The sequence below is a fragment of the Hermetia illucens genome, chromosome 5, assembly GCF_905115235.1.
Source record: "Hermetia illucens chromosome 5, iHerIll2.2.curated.20191125, whole genome shotgun sequence".
NCBI classification, from domain to species: domain Eukaryota; kingdom Metazoa; phylum Arthropoda; class Insecta; order Diptera; family Stratiomyidae; genus Hermetia; species Hermetia illucens.
Window position 1 is genome coordinate 69251120 of NC_051853.1, and position 25201 is coordinate 69276320.

Genomic DNA, 25201 nt, shown 5'->3' on the forward strand with positions numbered 1-25201 from the left:
TGCTACTGTTATGAACTTTATTGGAACATATATCGGCATGGAAAGTATTTCGGAGCCTAGGCACCGTATAGTGATACCTTGGAGATTTTTTTGTCAGATTTTTCGGTGAGGTAGGCTCTGACGATAAACCCTTCAAAGAAATAGCCGTTTTCCAGGCCTAGCCCTTTCTCCTTTTGCATTAAATGTCAGAACTGAGGGCAGTATTGGAAAGTGTCAACTGAGACCTCACGTGACTATAATTGATGGAAAGAAATTTCACGCCCCGCTTTTTACATGTATGGAGAACCCCTTAAGTCTCACATAGAACGATGTATGTTAACTTATCGCATTCATGGACATTCACAGTTCCCACCTCTACGTCAAATTTGGTGTTATTCGGTGTAAACGTTTCTGAAAAAGCTCATGTGACTGACAGACAGTAAACCAATTTTAATAAGGATTTATTTATACTTAGCCTTAAAAAGGACAAACAGACAAACTGACAGACAGACATTGAATTGATTTTAATATGGATTTGTTTTACACGTTTCGACGAAATAGCTAGCTAGCTCTAGTTACGTGGGGTAGCCATGACGAATGTGATGGACGACCATTTACCGCGTTGAAAGCATTTGTCACATGTTGCGCGACTAATCCTGAAAAGGGTCTCTGAGCTGCCATCGTTAAAAAGTATTTCTTCTGATTTCCAGGAGGAGAGCGTAGTGGTGCTGAGATTTTTGGAACAGCTTGGTCCAGAATAACCGCAACACCTCCACCTGAATGCTACGTATCAAAATAGGAGAGAGAGCCGATAGACCGGGAACTTTTCTTACTATCGGCATTCCCGAACCCGAAATTAAGACTACTACTACTACCGGTTACAATTACAAGTTTCGGCTCCGAACACCATTGAAGGAGAGCCACCCGATTTCGGGATCTGCGAAAGACATATTGGGCGACCTGCCCGAATCACGTTCCCTGGGAGGCAAATTAAATCCATTGTTAGAATTGAGAAGACAACATAGATGTTCACATTTAATAAGAGAGAAGGTTTCGAAGAAAACTCAAGACGCTAAAGAAGGGTAAAACACCATTGTAGAACTTGGATTTGACAGAAGAGTAAGACAAGGGTGCTCCTCAATGGTGCTCAGAAGTCTGATTCAGCCGCTGCTTGGAATCGGCATAAAAAGGTACAGAAAGCTATAAAGAAGAGCATAAGATTGGCCAAACGACCACCATGTTGCGATGAGACTAACTCTCTTGAGCAACCTTCGACTATTTACGTATACAGAGCGAGAGGTATGGACGGCGATGAATAAATGACAAACCATTTGCTTCAAATTGCAAGTAGAATCTAAAATTTCATCTCGGGGGCGACAGGTACATACAGCCCACAATCGAGAGACTGGAATCTTGTAGAAAAGTAATGTCTTTCGAGCGAGTAAAATGGGCATTTTGCTAGTTCTCCACATACAAGTCTACAGGTTCAAATGCCATCATTCCTGCGCTTTTAATAGAGTTCCCTGGGTCTACATGTTCGGAATATATGCCACACACTCCTAGCACACGCTTATATTCCAATTAACTGGCATGATGTGAAGCTGATATTTATCCTCATGCCAGAGAAACCCACCTAAATGCATAAGCAACACACTCACCAGAAAGACAAATCCGCGGACACAGCACTCCATAAGCTAAGGGCAAAAATTAAAATGGCTATGTCCGAAAAAGAACACGCCTTAGGCGCATTCATTCGGCGGCAATTTGTGACAATCAGTTGAGTAATCAGTTGGATCCTTCACATCTTGGAGTGGAGAAAAATTCACATACTAGTCGGCCAGAAGTCTATTGAGGCAGGGGGAGGGGCTGCCCACAGGGACGGGTTCTCTCTCCTCTGTTATGGCTTCCGCTAATGGATACCTTGCTATGGCCCTCGGAGGACAAAAAAGTTTCGTGGAAGAATTTGCCGACGATCTAGCCATGATAATTACCTTTGATTAAGTTTGCGGACGAAGTATGGGACCACTTGAATGCGACTCTAGATGAAATCTACAATTGGTACCTCCGCAATGAACTTACGGTGAATGCTAGGAAGACTGGAATAGTTATGTTTATTAGGAATGTCAGGTGAGGCATCTATATCTACCCACCTTAACAGCAGCGGAATTTCAGCTGGTACAAACAGTCAAGTATTTAGAAGTACATATTAACTCCAAGCTAACCTGGACGCGTCTCTCCATCGTGGCAAAATTGCGAGAGAGGCGTCTTCGATGGTATGGTCAGGCAATTCGCGCTAACGAGAATTCACTTGCCAAGATTGGGCTGAACATCGATCACGACGACCTGACCCCGCTTGTGAACGGGACAAAGGCTGAAAAAAAAGAAGAATATCAGAAATCCTGCAGATTGCTCTGGTGCTGTAGGACTGCAATAGGTAAAACCTGAGGACTTTCACCAAAACGGATTCATTGGATGTATACATCCATAATAAAACGCATTTAGCTGTATGCATGCATCGTCTGGTGCTATCCTAAATGCACCTCCCATTCACTTGAAGGTAAAACGGAAAGCAGCCAAAGACGCTTATAGACTTGATACCACTCGGTCATGCGTTGATCTGGATATTCCCGTACAGACTTCCGGTAGGTCTGATGCTCGCCGATATGCTTTGTCTTTGAAATGACATACACTGTCGTAACCACCAAAAGAGAAGAATGGTCGATAAATGGCCATGCGTCTTTTCAGATTATAAGCTTAATAAACGTCACCGACGTGTCAGTCACGAATAGCAGATTGGAAGGAACGGGGTTCTCGAGTAATCCGATTTTGGAACTTCCCCGACCCCTCGGAAAAATGACGATCATATTCCAGGCGGAGGGGTCGCACCATTTGAATCTGTTCCGACAGTCGGGCAAACCTATCACCACTAAACAGCAACGACAGACCAAGCCAGTTGGTGTGGAGTTGCCATCAGTTGCTGCTGAAACTTGGTTGACTTGAACGGAACATTCCTCATGTCGGTGACAGAGCACTCAAACATCGCTGATAACGAGGGGACTAACCGACTGGCTCGCTAATGGCCTGGATCCACTATCACTGGATCGGAACCAACATTTGGCATTCGTCGAGTGGAGAAATTTGAACTCTTGCTAGTGGGAAAAAATCCTTGTGAAAGAACCTGGCCCTGCTAGAGCCGCATTTCTGTTGTCCTTTAGGAAGTGGGAAATGAATACCCTAGTAGGGCTTTTAACAGAATACTGCTCCTTAAACTACCATATGGAAAATATGGGGGTGTTGGTCTCGACTCTATGCAACCAATGTGAGGAGGAGGAAGAGATGGCCCTGCACTGCATTTGCAGCTGCAAGCCCTCCTCAGATCTCAGACGAAGACACTTTGGCAAGGTTTTCTCGAATGAAGAATCTGTACACCCCTGTGGACAATGATTTCAGATTCCACAGAGCCTGCGAACGTAGGCGGGAAGCTATTAAATATTCGATTCACGGGGATGTGTTTAAGAGATACATCACCTTTCATACTCGAATCACGAGGCTTCTGGTTTCTAGTTTATTTTTGGATTGTCATTATATTGTCGAGAGAGGCGGCCAAAAGGCCATATAGGTCCTAGGGCGAAATGTGGGCAATAGCTCTACTACCAAACCCTATCTCCACCTCCAAGTGGTCATCGCTGGGAGTTCTTTTTTCATGAAAAACTGCAGACGGAGAAGGAAGAAGGTGAATCTCCCAGGCCTAAAAACGGGACAAACTGTACCAACTGGTCCTCCAGGTTGGGGATTGGGTAGGGCGGACAACCCTACACGGAAAACCAACGTTACGAAGCCACAAAAGGAGCCTCGGATTGGATTGAAAACACAACAACGAACCCGGCAATGAAAACGGAATAACGATTTACGCATTTTCTCATGGAACGTTCGCTTCCTCTACAGAGAAGCTGCTAAGTAGCTATATATATTATAGTGGCCACCTAGTAAACCATGTGCTCGGAGAAGGTTTGTTAGTCAGCCTAAAAATTAAACACGCTGTTATCGGTCTTGAAAATATAAGCGAAAGGCTGTGCAATCCGCATTTGTCAAGCAAATTTAGAAATAAAAAACTCATAAACGTTCACGCCCCTACAGAGGAGACTGCAGAATCGGAGAAGGATACATTCTACGAGGCAGTTAAGCGGACTTACGCAACCTGTCCAAAAATGATATCAAAATCATACTTGGAGATTTCAACAGTCAAGTAGGGACGGAGCCCGTATTCAGGCGATACGTCGGCTACCATAGCTTATAAAAGGGATACCAATGATAACGGACCGCGGATTATTCAGTTAGCAGTGTCGCACGAACTGCTTGCGGGTCACAAATATAAGTGGGCCTCTCCTGGGACCACCTGTTAATTGAACGCCGCCACCTCTCAGCCTTGATGAATGTCAGTACATATAAAGGGGCCAATATAGACTCGGATCACTATTTCATTGGCATGGTGCTCCTAGCTCGAATTGCAACACCACCTACAATCCCCTCTGGCATTCAGGTGAGAGTGAATACCGAAGCCAGTCACAACACAATTCTCCGTAACACCTATAAGGGGGAAACGGATGCCGCAATGTCCGCAGTTAACCGTTGTCCTGGAGATGAATCATCAACAAATGATCTTCACAACCACCCGAAGGCCGTTATCATTGATGCGACCACAAACATACTTGGCCCCAGCCCCAAGCAAAGTCGGAACCGCTGGTTCGACGATGAATGTAAGCTAGCTACTGAACGGAAGAATGGTGCATACCGGGTAATGTTGGATTCTCGAAGAACGCGGGCACGCGGGGAGACCTATCACGAACTCCGTCGAATGGAGAAGTGACTTCACACACAGAAAAAGGAAGCTTGAGAGAACCAACAGGTCAGTGAACTTGAAAAGTGCAGGAGCAATCGCACTAGGCGGGGAAATTTTACCAACAAGTGAGCGGGATAGGGATTATACACCTCGATGCTCATCCTCACAAGACAAAGACGGAAATCTAATTTCCAACAGAATGGGCATATTGGAGCCATGGGTTGAGTATTTTGATGAACTCAACAACCAAAATATCTGTGAGTTGGAGGTCCCACGAACTGAAGACGACGGACAAACACTGCGCACCACCAAGGATAGAAGGAAAAGTCCGTACAATTCACAGGCTCAAAACCATAAGCCGTCAGGACCCCATGGAATTACAGCCAAATTGGTTAGATATGAAAGCGACCAATTACACCAAGCAGCTCATCAACTAATGCTGAAGGTGTAGGACAGTGAATCAATGCCTGACGACTGGCAAAGGGGCGTTCTGAAAATGGGGATATCATTAAAGAGGTATCACGTTGCTGAATACCATCTATATGATATTCTCCACTATCTTGCTAGACCGGATAGCCCGATATGCCCAAAATATCACTGGCCCATACCAAAGAGGCCTCACTCCAGGCAAATCAGCAACAGATTAGATTTTCTCTTTTCGCCAAGCGATGGAAAAGCTGTTCGAATATGTCCATCAGTTGCAACCTCTATTCATCGATGTTAAAGCGGCCTGTGATAGCATAACTAGAGTAAAACTGTACACGGTCATGAGAGAATTCCGTATCTGACTCTGACCAATGTGCGAGGCCAGATAAAAGCAGTACGATCACTCTCGAGGCTTTTCAACATTAAGAACGGTTTAAGAGAAGGGGATGCCCTATCATGCTTCCTCTTCAACCGGGCCCTGGAGAAAATGACTCCCGATGCAAATGTAAATGCAAGAGACACCATCCTCTTTAAGTCCACCCAACTACAGATATACGCTGACGATATTGACATTATGGGAAGAACAATCCGAAATCTATAATCTACCTTCCTCCAGATCGAGCAGTGGGCGCGAAATTTTGGGCTGCACGTTAATGAAGGTAAGACGAAGTACATGGTGGCAGCGTCAGCGCCTAAAGCGAAAGAACGAACGCCTCTACATGAGGATGGGTGATTCCGTATCCTACATAACGACGAAATGTATGAGCTATACCCCGTCCCTCATCTTGTGGACAAAATCTGGCTCAACAAGTTGCGGTGGGTGGGTCACTTAATATAATAATATGAGTAAGGATGATCCAGCCCGGAAACTCTATAAGGGCAACATCTATGATAGAAAAAGAAGACGAGCAGACCCTGCCTCAGATGGAACGATGTTGTAGGTCAGGACGCCAGACGGTTTTTAGGGATATCGAATTGGTGGACCCCGGCGCAAAACCAAGGTGTCTGGAGTACCTTACTAAGGCAGGCCTAGACCGTATATCGGTTGTGCACCGTTGATGATGATGATGATGTTATCGAGAGAAACATCTTTGACAACTATGTACAAGTTTTCTTCAATGCATCACTATTCATAATGATTCAATTATTTGCATTATTCAGCGATCAAAACATCATTCCCTAGTTGTCGTCACCCTTTCTCTTCATACACGACGCTGACTGCGATAATCAATTCAGCAAATAACATCACCATGAGGGCACTTCAGGTCGTCTATGTTTTTATTAAATATGTAACAAGTTGATTTTCATGATTTACTTCAACATTTACCCCGATCTCTAAATTCCACATTTTATTTTAGAATATTTCATTTTTAGATTATTTTACGTCTAATTTCTATAATCGATCCCACATTTACAATATGTTTGGGTCCACCTCCTTCAAGAACGAATGGTTGAAATACCTCCAAACGTACAGATCTTGGCATTTCAGCTTCATCAGTATTCAACTAATAAATGTATCTGTCCCGGAGTTTCTCAAGTATTGCTCAAGACAGACAGGAAAAATTTAAATATTGTAGTTAATGAGATGGGATTAGTTCTATGATCGGTGATTCCGCCACTGTGTAGTTGAATCACAGGCTTTTCACAAGGTGAAGTTCCGACCTTCGCAAAATACTGATGTATCTAAATATGTACAATTCTTTTAGAGTCACAACTGAATTGGCGGAAGATCAACCAGCTTATTTACACGTACCAATTGAAACATTTTCTGTAAGAACTTCGCACTGAAAGGGACTGATGAAAACTTATATCTTTCTTTAGTTTCTGTAAGAGGAAAACTTTTTAATGGTAATAAAATCGTCATCAATTCCGGCATACGCTACCGGTTATGTGGATGAATATTCATCGTTTGAAATAGATATACACGTTAATATGATAATAAATTAACATTTCCACCTGAGCGCTAAATTCACTAATTTCCAAACAACTAAATTCGCTGCTTCAAGTTCATCTTGGCTGAGAATTTCCCATCGGGAAGTGCTGGACATTGAAAGTTTCCAAGAATGCAAATAAATAGAACATATTTCGTTGGATGCAATTTCCCCAATCTCCTAGAGCTAAACTTGGGGTTTCACCTTCTACCCAGATGCGAGATACGTGCTAATCATCATTTGGGTCTTCCCAGAGATAGCGGGTGTTTAACAAGTGGCGTTTAGCGGTTATTAGCAGTGCCCACCTGCATAATGGCGCGTCTATTATGACTAACATTTAAGCGTCACGGTCAAAAAACATTGAGTGATGCGCATCGCAGACCGGATAAATGGAAATATTAACACGAGTGATAGTTACACTCTCGGGAACAGGTATGAGCTCAACACTTTAGGTGGCGAATTTACAACGTGAAACCAAAATTATCTATCACTTTGTGAGCCTCATAGTTTGCAAATTACTCGTTAAATGTTCACAAAAAAGTTCAATCAAATTTTGGTAATCACTGAAGGAGCATGGGGTATATTATATCTAATAAAAATTTTGACCTTTTGGACTAGTGACCAAAATAAGTCGGAAGAAATGTTTGAGATACTCCCTACGCTATGCATTTTTTCCAAACCGAGATATTCCTGACGCAATACATTTTGAAAACTACTAAATTCAAATATGAGCAAATATCGTATTAAAACAAAAATTAAATAAATTCATCCTAATTCCTTTATGTAATCATTATTTATTTACATACTCTATAATAAGTATTGACCAAATTTGATTGTTCGATGAGCAAAGACCAACCTGTGCCTACCTTTAACTAAAGTAAAAAAAAAAATAAGATGAAAATAATAAAGTGAAGTGAGTTAAACTACTAAAAATGATATTAAATAATTAATAATTAACTCCACTGTAGCTAGTGCCAAACCAAGGTCCTGAAAGGATAAGGGATAAATAGCTTCAGTCTGAATGGCGCTAGGCCACCGCAGCGTCTTAGGGTGCGGTGAGGAAAAGACAGGAACGTTATGGACTTGCAGGTTGCTCACCGAAGCAGCTAACACCACATCTGCCAGTTAGGTGCAAAATGAATATCCATCAAATGAGAAGAAGGATAACTGGCGGAGGTCTTCTGACTTTGTGGGGCGGTTCGACATCTAGGCGCCCCAATGACCAGGAGCATAGCTCTACTTGCTGCAGCTGTTTTATCACAATCTGTGACGCCCATCTCAGCAAATCTGCGTAGGCAGTTGATGAAGTGAACTGAAAAAATGAACCGGACGCTGGTCGTTTCGTGTCTTAAGGAAGTCATCCCGTGTGTCGGATCCGCGGAATCGAATTTTTTTGGCAACAGTTGTATCTAGATATAGTATAGATTATATGGGCAAAGTTATTTATTATTCGGGGTCGTTCGGAAATAAAACACGTGATAAGCCAGATTCATGTGGATCGCCATAATAAAGCGTGTATTTATCAGCCCGAATGATGTTCGAATGACTTCGCTAAAAGGACAAGAATTGAAGCCAAAGCTGTACCTGTGTTTTTTGAAGAGGTTTATGGATTAGGTATAGCAGATTAATGGTCAGTTAACATTTTATGGTTAAAAATCGCATTCTACTTTTTGAATGGGGTTTTCTCAAAACTGCATATTGAAAATCGGCTGCCACCATAGCCCAAAATCTATCCAATGAAATTCAGAACATATTTCTACGGTCCGCAAACTAGGATAATTGCCTTTTTAAGGTTTTTTTTGTAAAACAAAACCTTGTTAAAATCATTCTCAGAAACTACCCAACCGAAAAATAGGAAAAAAAATGATGAAACTGCCTCTATATGGTGCCCAGGCCTCAAAATACTCTCCATATGGATATCTGCTCAAATTAAGTTAATAATAGTATATTATCATATTTTTGGGAAAATTGAGTAAAACCCCCCTTAAGTTCATCTCAGAGTTGTAAAAGTTGGTAGTAGCATAAAAAATCATATGAAGCATATTATCCCCAAGCTTGATCAAAATCATACTATTAGTGACAAAGTTACAGCAGCTCAAAGTTGTCTTTACTGTGTAAATTTACAACCCGAAGTACTAAATCTGATATGCTAAATGCATATTCTTAACGGGCTACGTACAAATGGGATACTCAAACAAGAAGCAAACAAAACCTTTCATACCTGAAGCTCCCAGCTTCCGGTTTCCCGACTTGTTTATTTATTCATTAAAGAAGCCTTCAAAAAAACACTAACACTCACAAAAAAAAGCTTAACAATTCGCCAAAAATTTAGCTTCTAATATTTTTTAATAATCCTAGTTTGAAGACTGTAGTTAAGTCCGCATGGTCACCTTTTCTTTAAGATGATCGCAGCGCCCTCTAGCGTGGCAGCAGAAAAACACCTTTTCTTGGAGGTGGGTGTATAAATAGCTCTATATTTAAATAATGAACTATGCTGTCGGGCTGGAAAAATTATTACGCATGCTGAAGATAATTATAAATATATGGTGAATTTATATCTATATCTTTATCCAGTTCTTCATAAAAATTTCCAAAAAAAAGACAAAAAAAGGCCTTCACACGGGATGACTCCCTTAAAGTTTTGTGTTCATCTTATGTGATGAACTTTATGTCCACGTTTTTCACTTCATACATAGCCAAGAATAGAAAATTTTCTTTCATATATTCCCAACCTCCAAGATATGCTTATATATATATTAAAGACATAAATATTGCGCTCATCCTAAACAAACCTACTTGTGGCGCGGCAGGATTCACGGCTATCGAAATTTATTTCGAATGTTGCGAATACCAGCCGACAGATGACGTCACCGGCGCTCTCCACTCAGTTTAGACCTGGCTACAGGAGTAAAGAGCAGAGTGCCATGTAGGTGACGAAAAATGTCATATTTAAAAAAAAAATGGAATGACTTACAAAAGAAGATGTCTAGCTTCGACTGCGTTGTATTAGTTGTCATAAATCAATTAAATTATAATTCCCATAAAGTATTTTAATTAAATTGGTTAAATTTAAAGCGTTTATAACATACTTATCTATCTTAATTGTACACTCCCTGTAAACTTCGTTACCATATACATATATATATGTCTGTCTCGAGTAGTTTATGCTGATATATAAATAATTAGAAAAAAGTAAAAACAAGAAAACTAAGATAATTCCATTCAAGATGAATTAAGATGATATCGTACACCTCTCAAAATGTAATCAATTCACGCGAAATACAAAAATTTGGCTTTCTAAATTTTGATAATGATAGTTGGATTTCTTGCAAACTTGCCAGAATTATACCGTATATCATTTCCTCTAGTGTCGCAAAACTCTGTATTTCTTGAATGAACGTAAAGGGAGTTTTCAGTAAATTTTCAAACTATAGTAACGTGCTATTATTAACTTTATTTTGATATCGTAGTGGGGTGTATTTTAAAGTCTAGATTTTCTACACATTCATTTCTGTGTTTTTTTTTTTCAGATTTTTCGGTTGGATATGTTCTGAAAACGAGACCTGCTTTTATTTGAGGCACGCGTTTTGAACCCCCCATGTCCCATTCACTAGCAAAAAGTACTAATTGATCCCCTTCATCTGATGTCCGATATGACCATATTTGATGAAAATGTTCACCCCTTTTCCCATGAATTTAAACTTAAAAGAAATAAGCCCACCTGCTGTATGTCAAGAAATTAATAGAACACATGTTCTCATCAAATTTCGTGACAATAGGTTCAGCCGTTTCCGAGTAAATCGGGTATGACAGACGCAGACTTATAATCCTTGGCAATATGACCTACCCGGTGTGACTCACTAGGCTTAAGCCTGACTGAAATTGGCACTGGCAATGCCAGCAGGCGGGTGAAGAAAAAACTGCCAAGGATTTATCGGAACTATGCCATCCCCATTCAGGCACCTGGAGTTGAAATCCCGAACATATTAGAACAGAAACTTTCTGTCGTATAAAGTCGGTTGCGATGGTAGGGCAAAAGTCACTCCGGGTGTGTTCAAAATGCAGAATACACAAAACCATCCCATTAGAGTATCCAGGCAGTGCAGGTTTCGATAAAAAAGCAAAATAATATTCGGGTGGAATTTGGGGGTTACCTGTACAGTATGCTGTAAATGTGGAGTGGATTACCACTGGAGGCACCCTCACTACTATGCCGGGCATAAATTTTGCGGATGATACGGAAATGGAGGCTCGACGAGCCATAAACAACGATAAATAGTTTACCGGCAGACATGGCCGTTTAGCAAATGGCGCAAACCAGGTCATTAGACGGCCGGCGAGATTTGTTTAACCTGTCCCTAAAAAGGACATAGTGCAGGCTCCACAGACACAAGACTGATTACTCGCTTACCAATCTTCAACAAGCCACCTCGAGAACCACCACATTCTGTCAGAGGAGCCGATTGGCTGCTGGATTAGATGAAAGGGTTGCAAAGAGCAACACATTGTCGAGTCGGTAGTCGTAGGAGAGGAAACTAGAAGCGAAATAAATCTCCCGACTAGCCACGCATTGCAGCGTATTGCATGCAGCTGTTTGCAAGACAGGTCTTTCAACGCTCTGAGTAGAGTGAAGTCCGGTTTACCGATTGAACTCCAAGCAGTACTTGATTGTTCTGGTTTACAGCGTGTTTTGGGACAGCAACTTTTAACCGACGGCCAGAAACCACGGGTCTGGGGTGTTAAATTGACGGGTCATTTCAAGTATTTTATCGTCTCTGCTATCCCCCATAATAACAACACGAAATACGTGGAGAAAAAGGTAAACTATGAGTTACTGGCTCGGGAAATCGAAGAAATTGTGTGTCGACAAGGTACCTGTAATTCCCATAATATTTTCAGCTACAGGTATGGTGCCTAAACCCTTTACAACTTCTCTTCATGACCTAGGACGTTCACATAGTCTGGTTCTAAACATGCAGAAATATATCATTCTGCAAACGTGTTTAATACTACAGGGAGTTCTCGGCGGATTTTCGCACTAATTTACCACCGGCCACCACCATCAAAATCCCTATATATATATTATATCCAGAATCGTTGTAGCCCAAATGCTTGGCAGTTAGTGCTAGTATCAGGTAAAATTCAGCATTTGCCGAGATTTTGTCAACTCGAAAATAAACATATCCACGATAGAATAAAATACCCCTTGATCTAGAACTTTAGGGTTGGTTCACAGATGTATAATTGTTCCCTTTCAGGCTTGTAATTTATATGTTCTGGAACCGTGTACAGTTCTTGATAATTTTGCAGTTCATATGGTACACTGGAAAAACTTATTTAGTTTTATATATTATTTAGTTTTATGTATTAAGGAAAGGTCTATACGTGAAAATCATGTTTGTAAAAATTATTACGGCTTTTCTACGATGAATTTTGCTTTTTTGCCCAACATAACTTACCCATTTCTTCAATATTCGTTTACTAATGTGTAGTCATTAAGTAGAGAATTTCAAATTATTTAATTTGCTACTAAGGTAAGGGCTCTAGAAAAGGCATTCAAACCGCCCTTCAAAGTTTTATGCTCTGCAAACTACCTGAAGGAGCTGACCAAGTAGGTCTCAACTTATGCTATTGGCATCAATACTGGCAGCCAGATAAGGACTGGAAGGCAAACTCACAGAAACCGTTTTTCACGAGTAATTATTACGGTTGAACGGTCTCTACACTGCAAGCAATACACCCTAGTTGGCTTCCAAAAAATTGCGAAGTGCAGAGGCAATACCTGAAGGACATTAGGGCGCAATCTTCTGCCGAAGCCCTCTGTCGAGAGTGGATCCCTCGCTTTAGCGCCCCTGCAGTGATCATCACTGACAAGGGAATGCTAGAGCGTTGGCACCGGACGCGGAAAGACGCCATTATGGCTCGCGACGATCCGTCCTGGACTCAGGTCTTGCCTCTCGTCCTACTCGGCCTACAAACAACCCGCGGAGACGAATTTGCCAGCCCCGAGCGCGTCGCGTCGCGTTCGCTTCGCCGTATGATGGGGAACGCAGTTCTGAGTTCAGCCGCTGAAACCCCTAGGTTTCATCTGGGGGCGGATTGATGTGGCGCTGCGGGGTTAACAACATTCGAAATTTATTTAGGTTCGCAGTCATACGAACATGGAAAAGAATGAATGGGGAGACGGACTGGGCAGGCAGGGTTCACTTTTTGCAGTCTTTTGGTCTATGTCCCGTTGGCGTAGAAGCAGCTGGTGAAGGTTTACCACCTGCGCCAAGTCTAGGAGGGTTTAGTTCGCTTATAATAAAATCCGATCGGAAGAGTTTTTGGGGCAGACGCGTGCGAATGCGGTCAGGGCTACAGCGATCTGCACGGAGCACTGACCTGTAGAGGACTATGCTGCCACCCTTGGTATACCCTACAATTCGCATTGCCCAAGCTGCAAAGGGAGGGAGAAGTCCTCAGGTTCTTGTCTTCCTATCAATAAGTTCTTTGCAAATTAGAATCATTCTAAAATTTGCTTTTACCTAAAATTATCCCCGAAATACCCAATCACCAGTTTGGATTCCGGGAAAAAGAAGAATATTGAATGTTTTTGAAGGAAAGTAGTACTGCTCATCGATTTTCCTTAACATAGCACTAACCTCGACAAAACGTGACATCAAGGATTCAAATATAGAAAGAAAACTCGTCCAGGTTAAACTGCACAGACCATTAACATTATACCTTTGTAGTAGACAATTCCTTCCAGCAAATATTTGCTAAAACTAAGTTTGAGGATTACATGGTAATTTTGAACTCGAATATAAGTTTAAGAATCGAACCCGGTGTTCTGCAAAAATACGTGAAGTTAGTGGTAGTTTAGAGGAGGATAACAACGAATGGAATACGAGAGCCGCTACATCACTTTTACATTGAAACATTATACATGTTCAATGATTAAGTTGAATGCAATGAAGATTGCTCAAAATAAAGAAGTCCTAAAATACTTTACCTAGGTGTCCTTCTTTATAGGAGCCTAAGTTAAAAACAGTATTTTCAAGCTAAATGGATCTAAACGATAGTTAACGCCAGAAACGTTCACTGGCTAATCAACTAAATGCCAAAGCCTCATCTAAAGAACAAGGTTCTTCTCTATAAAGTAGTCGGGACCATACGGGGTTCAGTTTTAATGCTAGGATCTCATATATCGAACTTCTAATGCAAGCACCATCGAAAATACGAAGAAAAGATATCAGGGGCACCATGATTAATTAAAAATAAAAACATCCATCAATACTTGACCGTGCCTTTGTTGAAGGAAGAGATAGCCTAATTCAGGAAAAATATTTGTAAAAATTAGAAGCTAATTTTAATATTAACATAAAAATGGCGAATATTTTAAAGTAGAAGATAAAATATTCAATAAGTGATATGTACATGAAAAAGAAGACCTTACAATTACGTAGGTTTATGTACACACCTATGAAGTGTGTAATATGTCATAAGTGAATTTAAGACATTGCCGTTGAGTGTATTACACATTAAGCATTTTTTCTTGATTTCCATGCTATCATTCATACGTTAAAAACCAAGCGGGTGCGCCTCTATTGCTTAGACGTTCAAATAGCGTCCTCCCAAGCGGTCAATAAAACTACCCCATGGATGCTCGCGTCCAGTAACAGATTCAAATTTAGTGAATAAACTTCTACAATTAAAACAATTTTAATTGCTTTGCCGAAAAATTGTAAAATTATAAAATATATGCGAACACTGTGCCGGACCTACTAGTGCGTATGTGCAGTGTAACAAGTGCAAGAGTAGTTCGTAATTAAATAAAATTTAATTAGCGTGAATTGAAAATGGGCTATCGTGTGGTGTCCATCATCGTTTTCGGATTATTGCTGCACAGTTGGACTAATTGCAATACCCAAGGTAAATTCGAATACTAAAAAGTTCCAGTCCTTCCGAAATGGCGCATTCCAGGATCCGCTGCATATATTTTCGCGCCATATTTGAGGCATCTCTTCAACATGTCGCATTCCCTTGCTATTTGGCGCTCAGTAACGTTAATCTTCCTCCTGATCCTGTCCAGGGACACGCTGCCCAGGAAGCATACCATCAGGCTTGATATATTCCCTCGTTCATTTCGGAATTCCATAAATTTCGATTGGAAATTCTGAATGAAATTAAATACGGTTTAGTTCGATGGAAATTAGTGCGCTTTACTGAAAATTGATAACGAATTGCTGGGTTTGGAGATATACCGCGGTTGCCGTATCTTGTGGTTATAATTAAACGCGTTGAATCTAATTTACGCGATCCACCCTAGGGGACAAGGTCAGAAGATTGCAAGTTCGAAGAAATGAATACTTGATATGATACATTGAAAGTAATTTGTTTAATTTGAATATGTAATTGCGATTACCTAACACAAAACTTGATGCAAATGCAACACTGAATACCGAGTACCTCATAATTCATACCTCCCACAACAAAAGTTGATACAACTCGGATTGCAAAGAGTCTCAATCGTAAATTTCAAAACCATTTTAAGGACATTTAGTGTTATCTAGAATTTACAAGAAAATGTTTCTAAAATCTTTGAAATTCTTTATTTTCTTTTTGTTTCGGAAATTGACGAGTCCTAAGCCCGCCTTTCCCTTGATGGCGGACCAGACCAGTTGGAAAGCAATTTACTTCCCCGGTTGTGGTCCACGGACCCTTCGGTCTTAGGTAAGCAACCAAGTTGCAAAATAGGATTTCCGCTTTCATCAAAGACAAAGGCAACTCGACAGATACTCTGTCATCTCTGCTTTGGGCATGTTGCTCCCAGATTACAGGGTCGTATTTGCTCCCTTTTATAAATCCCCCTTCCCTCTTAATTTGAAGTTTTACAAGAAAATACCAAGTGTAAATATCGAAAATATAGGAAACTAGTAATTATATACTTCCAGCAAGTTTGTTACAAAGAATTCGATGATCAGCGGAAAAGTTTCTGTTGAATGAATTGTTATCCGGGCTTACCATCGCAAAATCTGAAATCAAAGCAAGAAGTCTCCAAAACACCAGAGTGCGGTGACACAGATGCATCGTATCTACCCCGTCCCGTAATGTGAAAGATAATAAGTTACAAGGAACATAAAAAGTGAACATGAAATCAGTGATGAAGGAAATCAAGATACCTTGCCCCTGGATTCTTTGAAAATATTGAACCAATGTTAGGCAACCGTGTTCAATTAACAAGCATTCACGTAGGTGTATTTTAATACTATTCTCCAACCATATCCGCAATGTAAGGACTTTTCAATGTACAACAGATAAAGTTAATACTCGTACTTAGTATAGAAAGGACCAACATTCCTCACACTTTTCAGCCCGATAAAAATACGAGAACTACCAAGCGAGTTCTGGAAGATCTGAAGGAAAGTAATTTTGGAGGATTAATTCGTTCAAAATGGGATTTATTACGCAGCCACATTTGAAGGTCAAATGTTAATTTTAATGGTATTGTAACCACTGGCGAAGTTGTCCATGTAGAATTATTAACTTATTTTAAATTTAGTACTTTACTCGTATAACGAGTTTGGCCAATTATCTCCAACGAGTTTAATATGCGTTTTCCCTAACACAGACACCAACAATGGACTTACAATGGCAAACGAAACTGGATACAAAACGGAGTAAATGGAATAAATGCTTCAAAGAAATTAATCTTCCACGAATTTGCTATTTCACCTCTTAAATAAAAAAAACTTATAAATATATTTGCATCAGTGTGTAAAAAACAGCATAATTCAATTTATCTTCTTTTCCTTCGTCCGTTTGATAGCGGGGTCGGTCAGTCTAGATTAGATTCTCGCCCCCTCCTTCAGAGGCTCTCAAATTACCATCCTTCCAGCAGCGATCACGGCAAACTAAATATCCTACACTATGATTTCTGGTAGATTATATTATATGTGGATTTAAAGGAGCCAAAGGAGCTGTTATCGAAAGTCTCTGGTATAACCTTCCTTTTGCCATTAAATGAGGTTTCAATATTCGATACAAGCTAACGCAAAATTCCTTCACAGAATTTCCGAGACTTTCAAATATGCTCGTTGGGTTCAAAAGGACAAGTCATCGCCATTTTGGTTATGTGTTCTTCAATTCACTTTTCGAAAGATTTGGTAAGAAAGGAAGCCTAACTGATTACTCCATAGGCTCTAGCCCCAGCTTTATATTTGATTTCCTCTCACTGACACTTCCGCCATCTCATCGCCATGCCCAGACGTATCTGGTCTCTACGTAGACGAAGTCTCAGGTTATAGTACCCTCTTGACACGAAGCGCATGTGAGTTGATGAAACCCTGCAGCTTCCGAGTAACAGTTACTACCTCTGTTACTCGGAAGCTGCAGGTTTTCATCAACTCACGCTGACTTCGTGTCAAGAGGGTACTATAACCTGAGCTGAAGCTGACAAACTGGCTCATCAAGGTCCTGGATCCACAATAGTGGAGCCAGAAACAGCTTCTGGCATGCGGCCATCCATTATCAAGTCTAGTTTGAAGAGGGAAATCGTAAGAATTCACGCAGCCGAATGAAGAAACCTCAACTTCAGCCGGCAGGCGTATACCTTCGTGGAGGAACCCAGGGTAGCTAGAGTGGCATTTTTGTTATCCCTTAAGAAGTGGGAAAGGAAAACCCTGGTAGGGCTTTTAACGGAACAGTTCACCTTAAACTACCACATGAAAAATTGGAATGGCTGTCTCCACCATATGCAGCCAATGTGAGGAGGAGGAACAAACGGCCCTGGACTTCGTATGCAGCTGCCTAGCCTCCTCAGATTTGAGACGAAGATACTCTAGTATGGATGTCTTCCGAGAAGAGTCTGCCTATTCTCTGTTTCTGGAAAATGTTCTTAGATTCACGAAAGCGAATACCGTAGGCAAGAGGCCGTTAAATAGGCAATCTCCAAGGATAGTATAATCGGCCTAAGAAAAGGTCTGAGTGCTTGAAACTGCGGCTCCTCCACTAAACTAAACAAACTAACTAATAGAGGTGATCACTTTCCATATACTGCTTCCATATGGTATATAGTTTATACGTCCAACTATATTAAGTGCGGTTCCACTGTCGCAGAAAAATTCTTCCTAGATATTCAAATTGTTCGGCGCCTTCCATAGTATGTGTATTAATGTTATAAGGAAAATTGGTCCTGTGGAATAGAATGCCGGTTTTGTTCGTGTTTGTCTGCAGTTAGACTTTGCCTGCCTTCTTCTCTAAGTCCTCAGCCGTTTGGTGAAGGTCCATTGCTCGGCGAGAGAACAAACAACCCTGGTAAATTCTACTTTGGAGAGTTGAAACTTCATCGTATGATGTATGGTTGTGAATCGTGGGGAAGTATTCCTACGACCTTTTCAGCTCGCCATCATCCTGAATGAGGAACCGACTGTTAGCAACCATTTCTGGGCCGTAGAAGTAAATCCCTCCGCGTTGAAGTCTGTAATTAATGAGGCAGCTTTTCCTTCCATGATCAACGCAATAGGAAATTCCCTTTTTTCACTATACCCCCTGCGCTACACTTCCCAAGATTTTTCATGATATTATAACTATGCGCCTCGTTTACCAGCACTCACAGCAACCAATTGACCATGCAATTCTTCGCGTTGATGACATGATCGCCCACTTGAGTAGGGTTTGACAAAAGAACATTTTTAATGGAGGCCCAATGACCCTCAATATTCTCAGGCGAAATATTTGAAAACAACATGATAGTTCTCTCTCTGTCTAACAGTAGCTGCATTCTAAAAACGGTCGTAATGAAACTTGGTGGTTTGAAGCCCCCAACTTTGCGAGAAGTAGCAAGCGAAGCAATCATGGATCCCTTGCAAAGTAAATGTCAGTCCCCTCTTGTTGTGAATATCCAAGGAACAATTCCTGAATCTACTACTAATCGCAATGTAGTCGACCTGGTTGCTCGTGCGTTGTCGGTCGGTTAAAACCCATTTGCGCTGAAGAAAGGCTCTGTACTCGAACTATATGTCGGCAATGACGAGAAACTGGCTCCTGTAGAATTCCACAAAACCTTTCAACATTATTCCTGCTACCACCACCACCGTGTTCTCCCAATCTCACGTCCAAGCGAGGAACTATCAGAGCCCAAAGGCAAGGAGAGCGGGGATTAGTTTTTCTTTGCTTCATGTGTGGTACTCTCAACTCTTCTGTCAGCTGTATTACAAACCCCCTGTCCGGTGTCTGCGCTTAATTGTAAAAATTTAAATTGTTTTTATTTTTTTTTCAGAAGAGACCACATGGGTCATTATATTAATTTTCAAGACGTTGGTTAGTTCTGCTACAAACGAAGCCAATTCTCGGCTGTGTTGTTTTTGTTTAATCCTTATCGTTTTTTAGGGCGAGTAGAAATACTTGAATAGGTGTCGATAATGGAGTTAGTTGTGTAGTCAAAATGATCCCGCCTGAACTTTTATAATAGGTGTTGAAAAATATCTAATTAATTCTGGGCATAATTTTCAAGTCATATTTAGCTGACTCTTGGCATACATATTTTCAATCTAAATCTATCTTGGAAAGTCACGAAGATCTTGCCGTTATTAGCACAGGTTTGAACGCAGTGGACCTCTGAGGAATTTTGAATAAAAGAGTTGGAAAGTTCTGAGGTAGGTGCACCATCAAGCCCACCATCAACCAGGTGAATCACCGATAGTATTTTTTCGTAGAAATTTCCCAGCCAGAGCCATCAGGGCTATAGGATAAAGTGTATTGTTCCCGGTTTTCTTTGTAAAATAAGGAGATAATAGGCCTATATTGGGGCAGGGTACCTGATAGTTGTTGGGCAACATTCCATCTGTATAGAGAGTGCACGTTCACGGCAAAATTAAACTTCCACATTAGAAAGTCGCGTGTTACAAAATTTATCTGTTTTAGCTTTTCGTAACGTTTAAAATATATTCTTCTTTGTTTTTTTTGCATCCCTCATTCTAGTCAGCGCAAATATCTTATCTGGCTCACTATGCAAGTCTGTCATGTTCTTTAAGCGAAAAACAAACATCGGCTGAGATCATGACGTTTCGGCAATGCTGAAGATCAGATAAATTCCATAGCCTTGTGTTCGACTACGAAATTTCTAATCAAAACTGTGCATTCCTAGTATCTAGTGAGCATTGAAGGCTGACTCGAGCAACGGCAGTTTAAACTTTTTTGGTTACACCTTTGCATTTGCTCCCCTCTTCTTCTTTCGTGATGTGCTTTGATACATCCCGGGATTATTTAAGCCATTATCTTTGCGACGGCAGTGAGCTTGTAGGTCCCTCCAATTGTCACACTCAAAACTTGTGCCCTTGCTCTTTCGTTATGCGGTATACATTTCTGCAATCATTGCAGTCTGCGGCATCTTCCGCTTTCCTGACTTGCGCAATAGGAAATTCTTTTGTGCCATGGCGTACATTGTGCTGAACTTCTCATGATTTCACTCAGTATCGGAATTTGAGCAAGTCACATCCACTATCGCTCGCAGCGGTCAGTAGAGCTTTCAACTCCTTCCTTTCACCGACCCCTTTGCACCATTCCACTGTCAGCCAGATCTTATGACGTTCCTTCAGTACGTGACTAACGACTTGTGCAGTCCCCGACAAAAGAGTATTTTTGATGGCCAGTGCTTATCGATATTGTGCTGCCCTGTGAGTTGGGGCTTAAAAATACATTTAAAGCCTTCCCTGCTTGCCGTAAGACGCGCGGGATAGAAATTTGTGGGTTAGCATTATTGCTTTATGGTTATCGAAAACAGACTATGGTTGTCGTCGACAACGTTACGGTCAACCTTAATAAGGAACTTCAGACAGCCCAGTTTTGCGCCAATCCGATATCCCTAAAAGCTGTCTGGCGTCTTGGCCAACGCCATTATTCCATTTCAGGCAGGGTCTGTCTCGTCTTCTTTTTCTTTTCATGGACTTTTCGGGTTGGATCATGCTCATCCATACGGATTTAGTGCCCCGCCCACCGCAACCTATTAAGCCGGATTTTATCCACAACCAGACGGTCATGGTTACATTCATAGATTTCGTCGTTTTATTGGGTGCGGAGGCTACAAAATGTCAGTTGGGTTTCAACTAACCGGCGTGCACGAGCAATAAGATCGAGACTTTGCGATCAGCATTATTTTAGCAGCTGTCTCCTGCATGTGCGTAACAAGAGAATCGTTGGCATCGGCCTCGAAAGGGATCACTTGATTGTTGCGTCCGTCACTTCCCTCAACATTAAATGCTTGCATGGTCGAGCTGTCACTCGACAGTGGTATCTTGCTGACCGGACGGATCAAGTATCGACGAGCACTTTCTGAAATGGAGTTGACTAAATTCTACGAAAGCATTTCCCTCTACCAGTACCAACTGTTGAAATCCTTGAAAAGTCGAGTGTTGCATACTTTTTCAGCAATTGCAAATAATTCTGAATTTTCCGATTGAATTATTCTTTTTGGCAGGTTTTTGTGCATATAAGCTACTCTCCTGCGGTTTTCGTGTAACTATCCGCCTGCTCCATTGAACTCCACTTTCTTCCATACACAGACTTCTAATGTAACCCGTTGTTTGCAATCGATCTCTTTACCAAGTGATCTCGTCGTAAAGAAAAAAAATTTACATTTTCCGATGATATGGGAATTTCCATTTGATCGTTTTCACCTATTTTTCCTACAACGTGGCATTCTTAACACTACCTTCAAATTAGTTGCAAAACTTCAGACGAATTGGTTTAATTCCAATCATAAGACTTCAATTTATCAGGTAGCAAAAACCATTGCCCTCCAAGTAGAGTTGGACTACGTGTTAACATTTCTATGTCCGCTACGGTTTTGGGAAGGCAAACTGTCATTATGGTATATTATCCTCAGCACATGTCAACAGTTCTGTTCAGTTCCAGTCTGGGAATTTAGGGGCTGCAATCCAAAGCGATTCCACAGTGTCCTCCGTTATGCATTCCAACAGCATAAAACCTGGTCGAAGACGTATGCCGCTGAAAAGGCTCAATGCCTTGCGTACCTGCAGGACGTAAAGGTCTACGGTCTTTCCCTGCTCTTCATAGATGAGTATTTGTTCCGAAAAGGATTTCAGCAGTATCGCCAGACTGATGACCTCACTGCACTAGCATAGTTGGTTGGGTTTCTTGGGAGCATCCCCATTTTATGTGGTGATGTCCTTTATTCGTGCATGTACATATATTGCTTTCGTGCGAGGTAACAATCGAACTTCACCAAGGCATTATTGAAAGATTATGTTGGCGACTTTTAAATTTCAAAGTTGAAGGACTTTCAGTTTAAGTCAGCAATATGATGACATGCCCACATATGTTGTACATATGCACATGTGAAACTCACAATTTCTATAGAAGCAATCTTTAAATTGTTTTCCAAAATGCCCAAAAAGAAATCGTTTTCCTTAAATACTTCTTCGCGATTTCTATTCAATTTTCCAACCTGCGCCATCGAAAGCCCCCAGGGAAGTCCTTGGAATTCGGTCGACTGAATCGTGCTGTGTGGCTTATGAATGTGCCAGAATATTTGAGACAATTTTCTTATCTTGAACTGGATTCCAATGTTTCCTTCTCCAAAAGGGTTACATAACATTTTCCATTTGTTTATTTTCTCAGGCTTTTGTTGTCGTTTCATTGGTGGGAAAATCTGCTTTTCATTATTTCCAATGATATTTCAAACGTTTATCTGTTTACTGTTGCCTTGAGGATATGTACCAATTTTCAATTTCAATGGAAAATGATTTTTCCAAAGAAATCAATGAACGGAACAATTCTTTTGCATTTTTCATGATACTTAGGTAATATTTGCCAGGCGTATTTACGTGTAATTTTCCTTTTGCGTTTGCATAAATTTCCTTATATTTTCTAATATTGTAGATAAGATGAGGTCTAGATAAAATTCGGAATATTGCGTTGGCTCCTTAATTTGACTATGGACGATATTCAGGAGGCAATCAAGTTCTTTTCTTGAACCTGCATCTTCATTTCTGCTTGGTTGTTGACCTTCGGTATTTACCCCCCATATAGGCAAAAGCAAAGGGTTTTCAATTTGGAAATTAATTAGAACGCTTTTCCCTATTTGGCTTGTTACATGAATAAATTTTTTATTTAATTTCTGCATGGCCGGCATCCATAAATTACCTTGGGTCCAGTATTTGTTCTACAAATTGTGCACCGCACGGCCTACATCTCAATTTTCCATGGAATGAAGCTTTTATTTCACCCGACTTTCCACGGGACAGCGGTGGCGGTCCATAAATATACATTGCCTGAAAAGAATGCACTCTCTGTGTTTTGGGGTCGCCACATATTTATTGTTTGTCGCATTTTAATTAATAAATCCGTAACAATAACAAATTTTGCTTGGACGGCGAATGCACCTAGCCAGGAATCCACAAATATTTTTTGGCACTAAATTAAATTGAGTGCGGGCACTTTTGTCGATGCCCACACCCAACTGTGTACGAGAATATGCACACATATGTATGTATGTGCAAGGCAATCGGAAACTAAATATCCCTTCCAGATATTCCTTGCTGCAATTGTAGTTTAATGTAATTCCGAGTAAATGGGAATTCGGAATTTTATTTGCTGTTTGCGAACAGTCCATTGTTGTGCTCTTAATTGACTGACTACAAATGAAAGCATCAAATGCACATGCAGATGCAAATGGACCACATCAAAGCTTTGAAAATTGCAAATATGCGGAAAAGATTGGAAGATGGCTGAGGGTAATGCAAATACGGTCAGATTTTGGAGAACATTGATTAGTTTTAAAAATTCATGTTTCGAAAATATTTAAAATATTCCATCATACTCAGTTGGCAGTTCTAAAGATATTGCAAACTGGAACCTGTGAAAACTGTTATATGTTAGAATTGGACGAATATGAAACTATTCCAAGATAGCTAAAGATGACCTGCTTCTTCTTTTTCTTTAGCTTTTGTCCCGTTCACAAGCGGGGTAGGCACGTCGTAATCGGTTGCACCATTGTTCTCTGGTTGCCCGATCTGGATGCAGTCGCGAGGCTTCCAAATCAAAATCGCTTGCCTGTACAACCAGGGATCTCTCCCACGTGGAATCACCATTAGGCATTATATCAGGAGCGGCGTTAGTTTAGCTTAGCTCAGTCTGCTCTCTTTCATGCGCGACGTTGAAAATTGTGTCTCCCTGCCCTTTTCCACATAAAATTTTCTGGTAATAGTATTTCGCCTAGAGTTTCCTCTAAGTTGTTTCCTTCTTCCACGAATCTCGGACATTGCGAGAATACGTTCGCTGAGTCCTCGCGACCCACATCGCAGTTTGCAAACTCAGGTGAGGTGTCCTGTTCAAAACTCTACACGTATTGACGGTATCTTACATGGGCTATGAGAAAATAGGCGAGGCTGTTATTGATAACCTAACGCTTTTCCTCCACACTCTAATGACCAGTCTTCTATCTCCTTCTTCTTCCTCATATCTCCTGTGTCAAATGACCCTTTTTTGAGTGGCTCTATCGCTGTTGCCATTTTCTTAAAAAACTTTCCCTTTCCGCGAGAAATGGACTCATCGTTATATATGTTCGTCATTTTGTCTGGGAACCGACCAACATATTCTAGAAGACATATCGGTCTATAGGATGATGGTACGTTTACCAGTTTTAAGCCCGACATCCACGTTAAGTTCGGTCAATCAGTTACGCCGAATGAGCCCGCAATGTTTCAACCATCACCAGTTGAACTGAAAGCGTCATCCAAGTTCCGGCAAGCCAGAACTACATCAGTTCAACTCTTGACGTGAAAGGCACCGAGACGCGAATTTGGGATATTTTTACGTGTGGGCATTTATCAAAACTGTTCACCAGCGATAAAGATGACCATAAAATGATCGTTCACATCCCAAATAAACATGAAATCCTCGTTCACAGCCTAAACAAGCATGGCTGGCCGGTTTGCCGGAACATTTTCCTTCAATCGCTGACTGCCTGAGTAGTTAAAACTCAAAGACCAACTGCACGTTACGGCTACCGGTCATATGCGGA

At 41.0% G+C, this 25201-nt stretch overlaps 1 protein-coding gene across 1 annotated transcript in view; it reads left to right on the forward strand.

The window, feature by feature from the left end:
* Positions 1 to 14762: 14762 nt before the first annotated feature.
* Positions 14763 to 25201, forward strand: part of LOC119657574 (uncharacterized protein DDB_G0271670) — a 29606-nt gene continuing 19167 nt past the window's right edge. Inside the window, exon 1 of the mRNA XM_038064540.1 lies at positions 14763 to 15090. Coding sequence (XP_037920468.1) covers positions 15018 to 15090 — 73 coding nt within the window. The 5' untranslated portion in view covers positions 14763 to 15017. The remainder of the gene's footprint in view (positions 15091 to 25201) is intronic.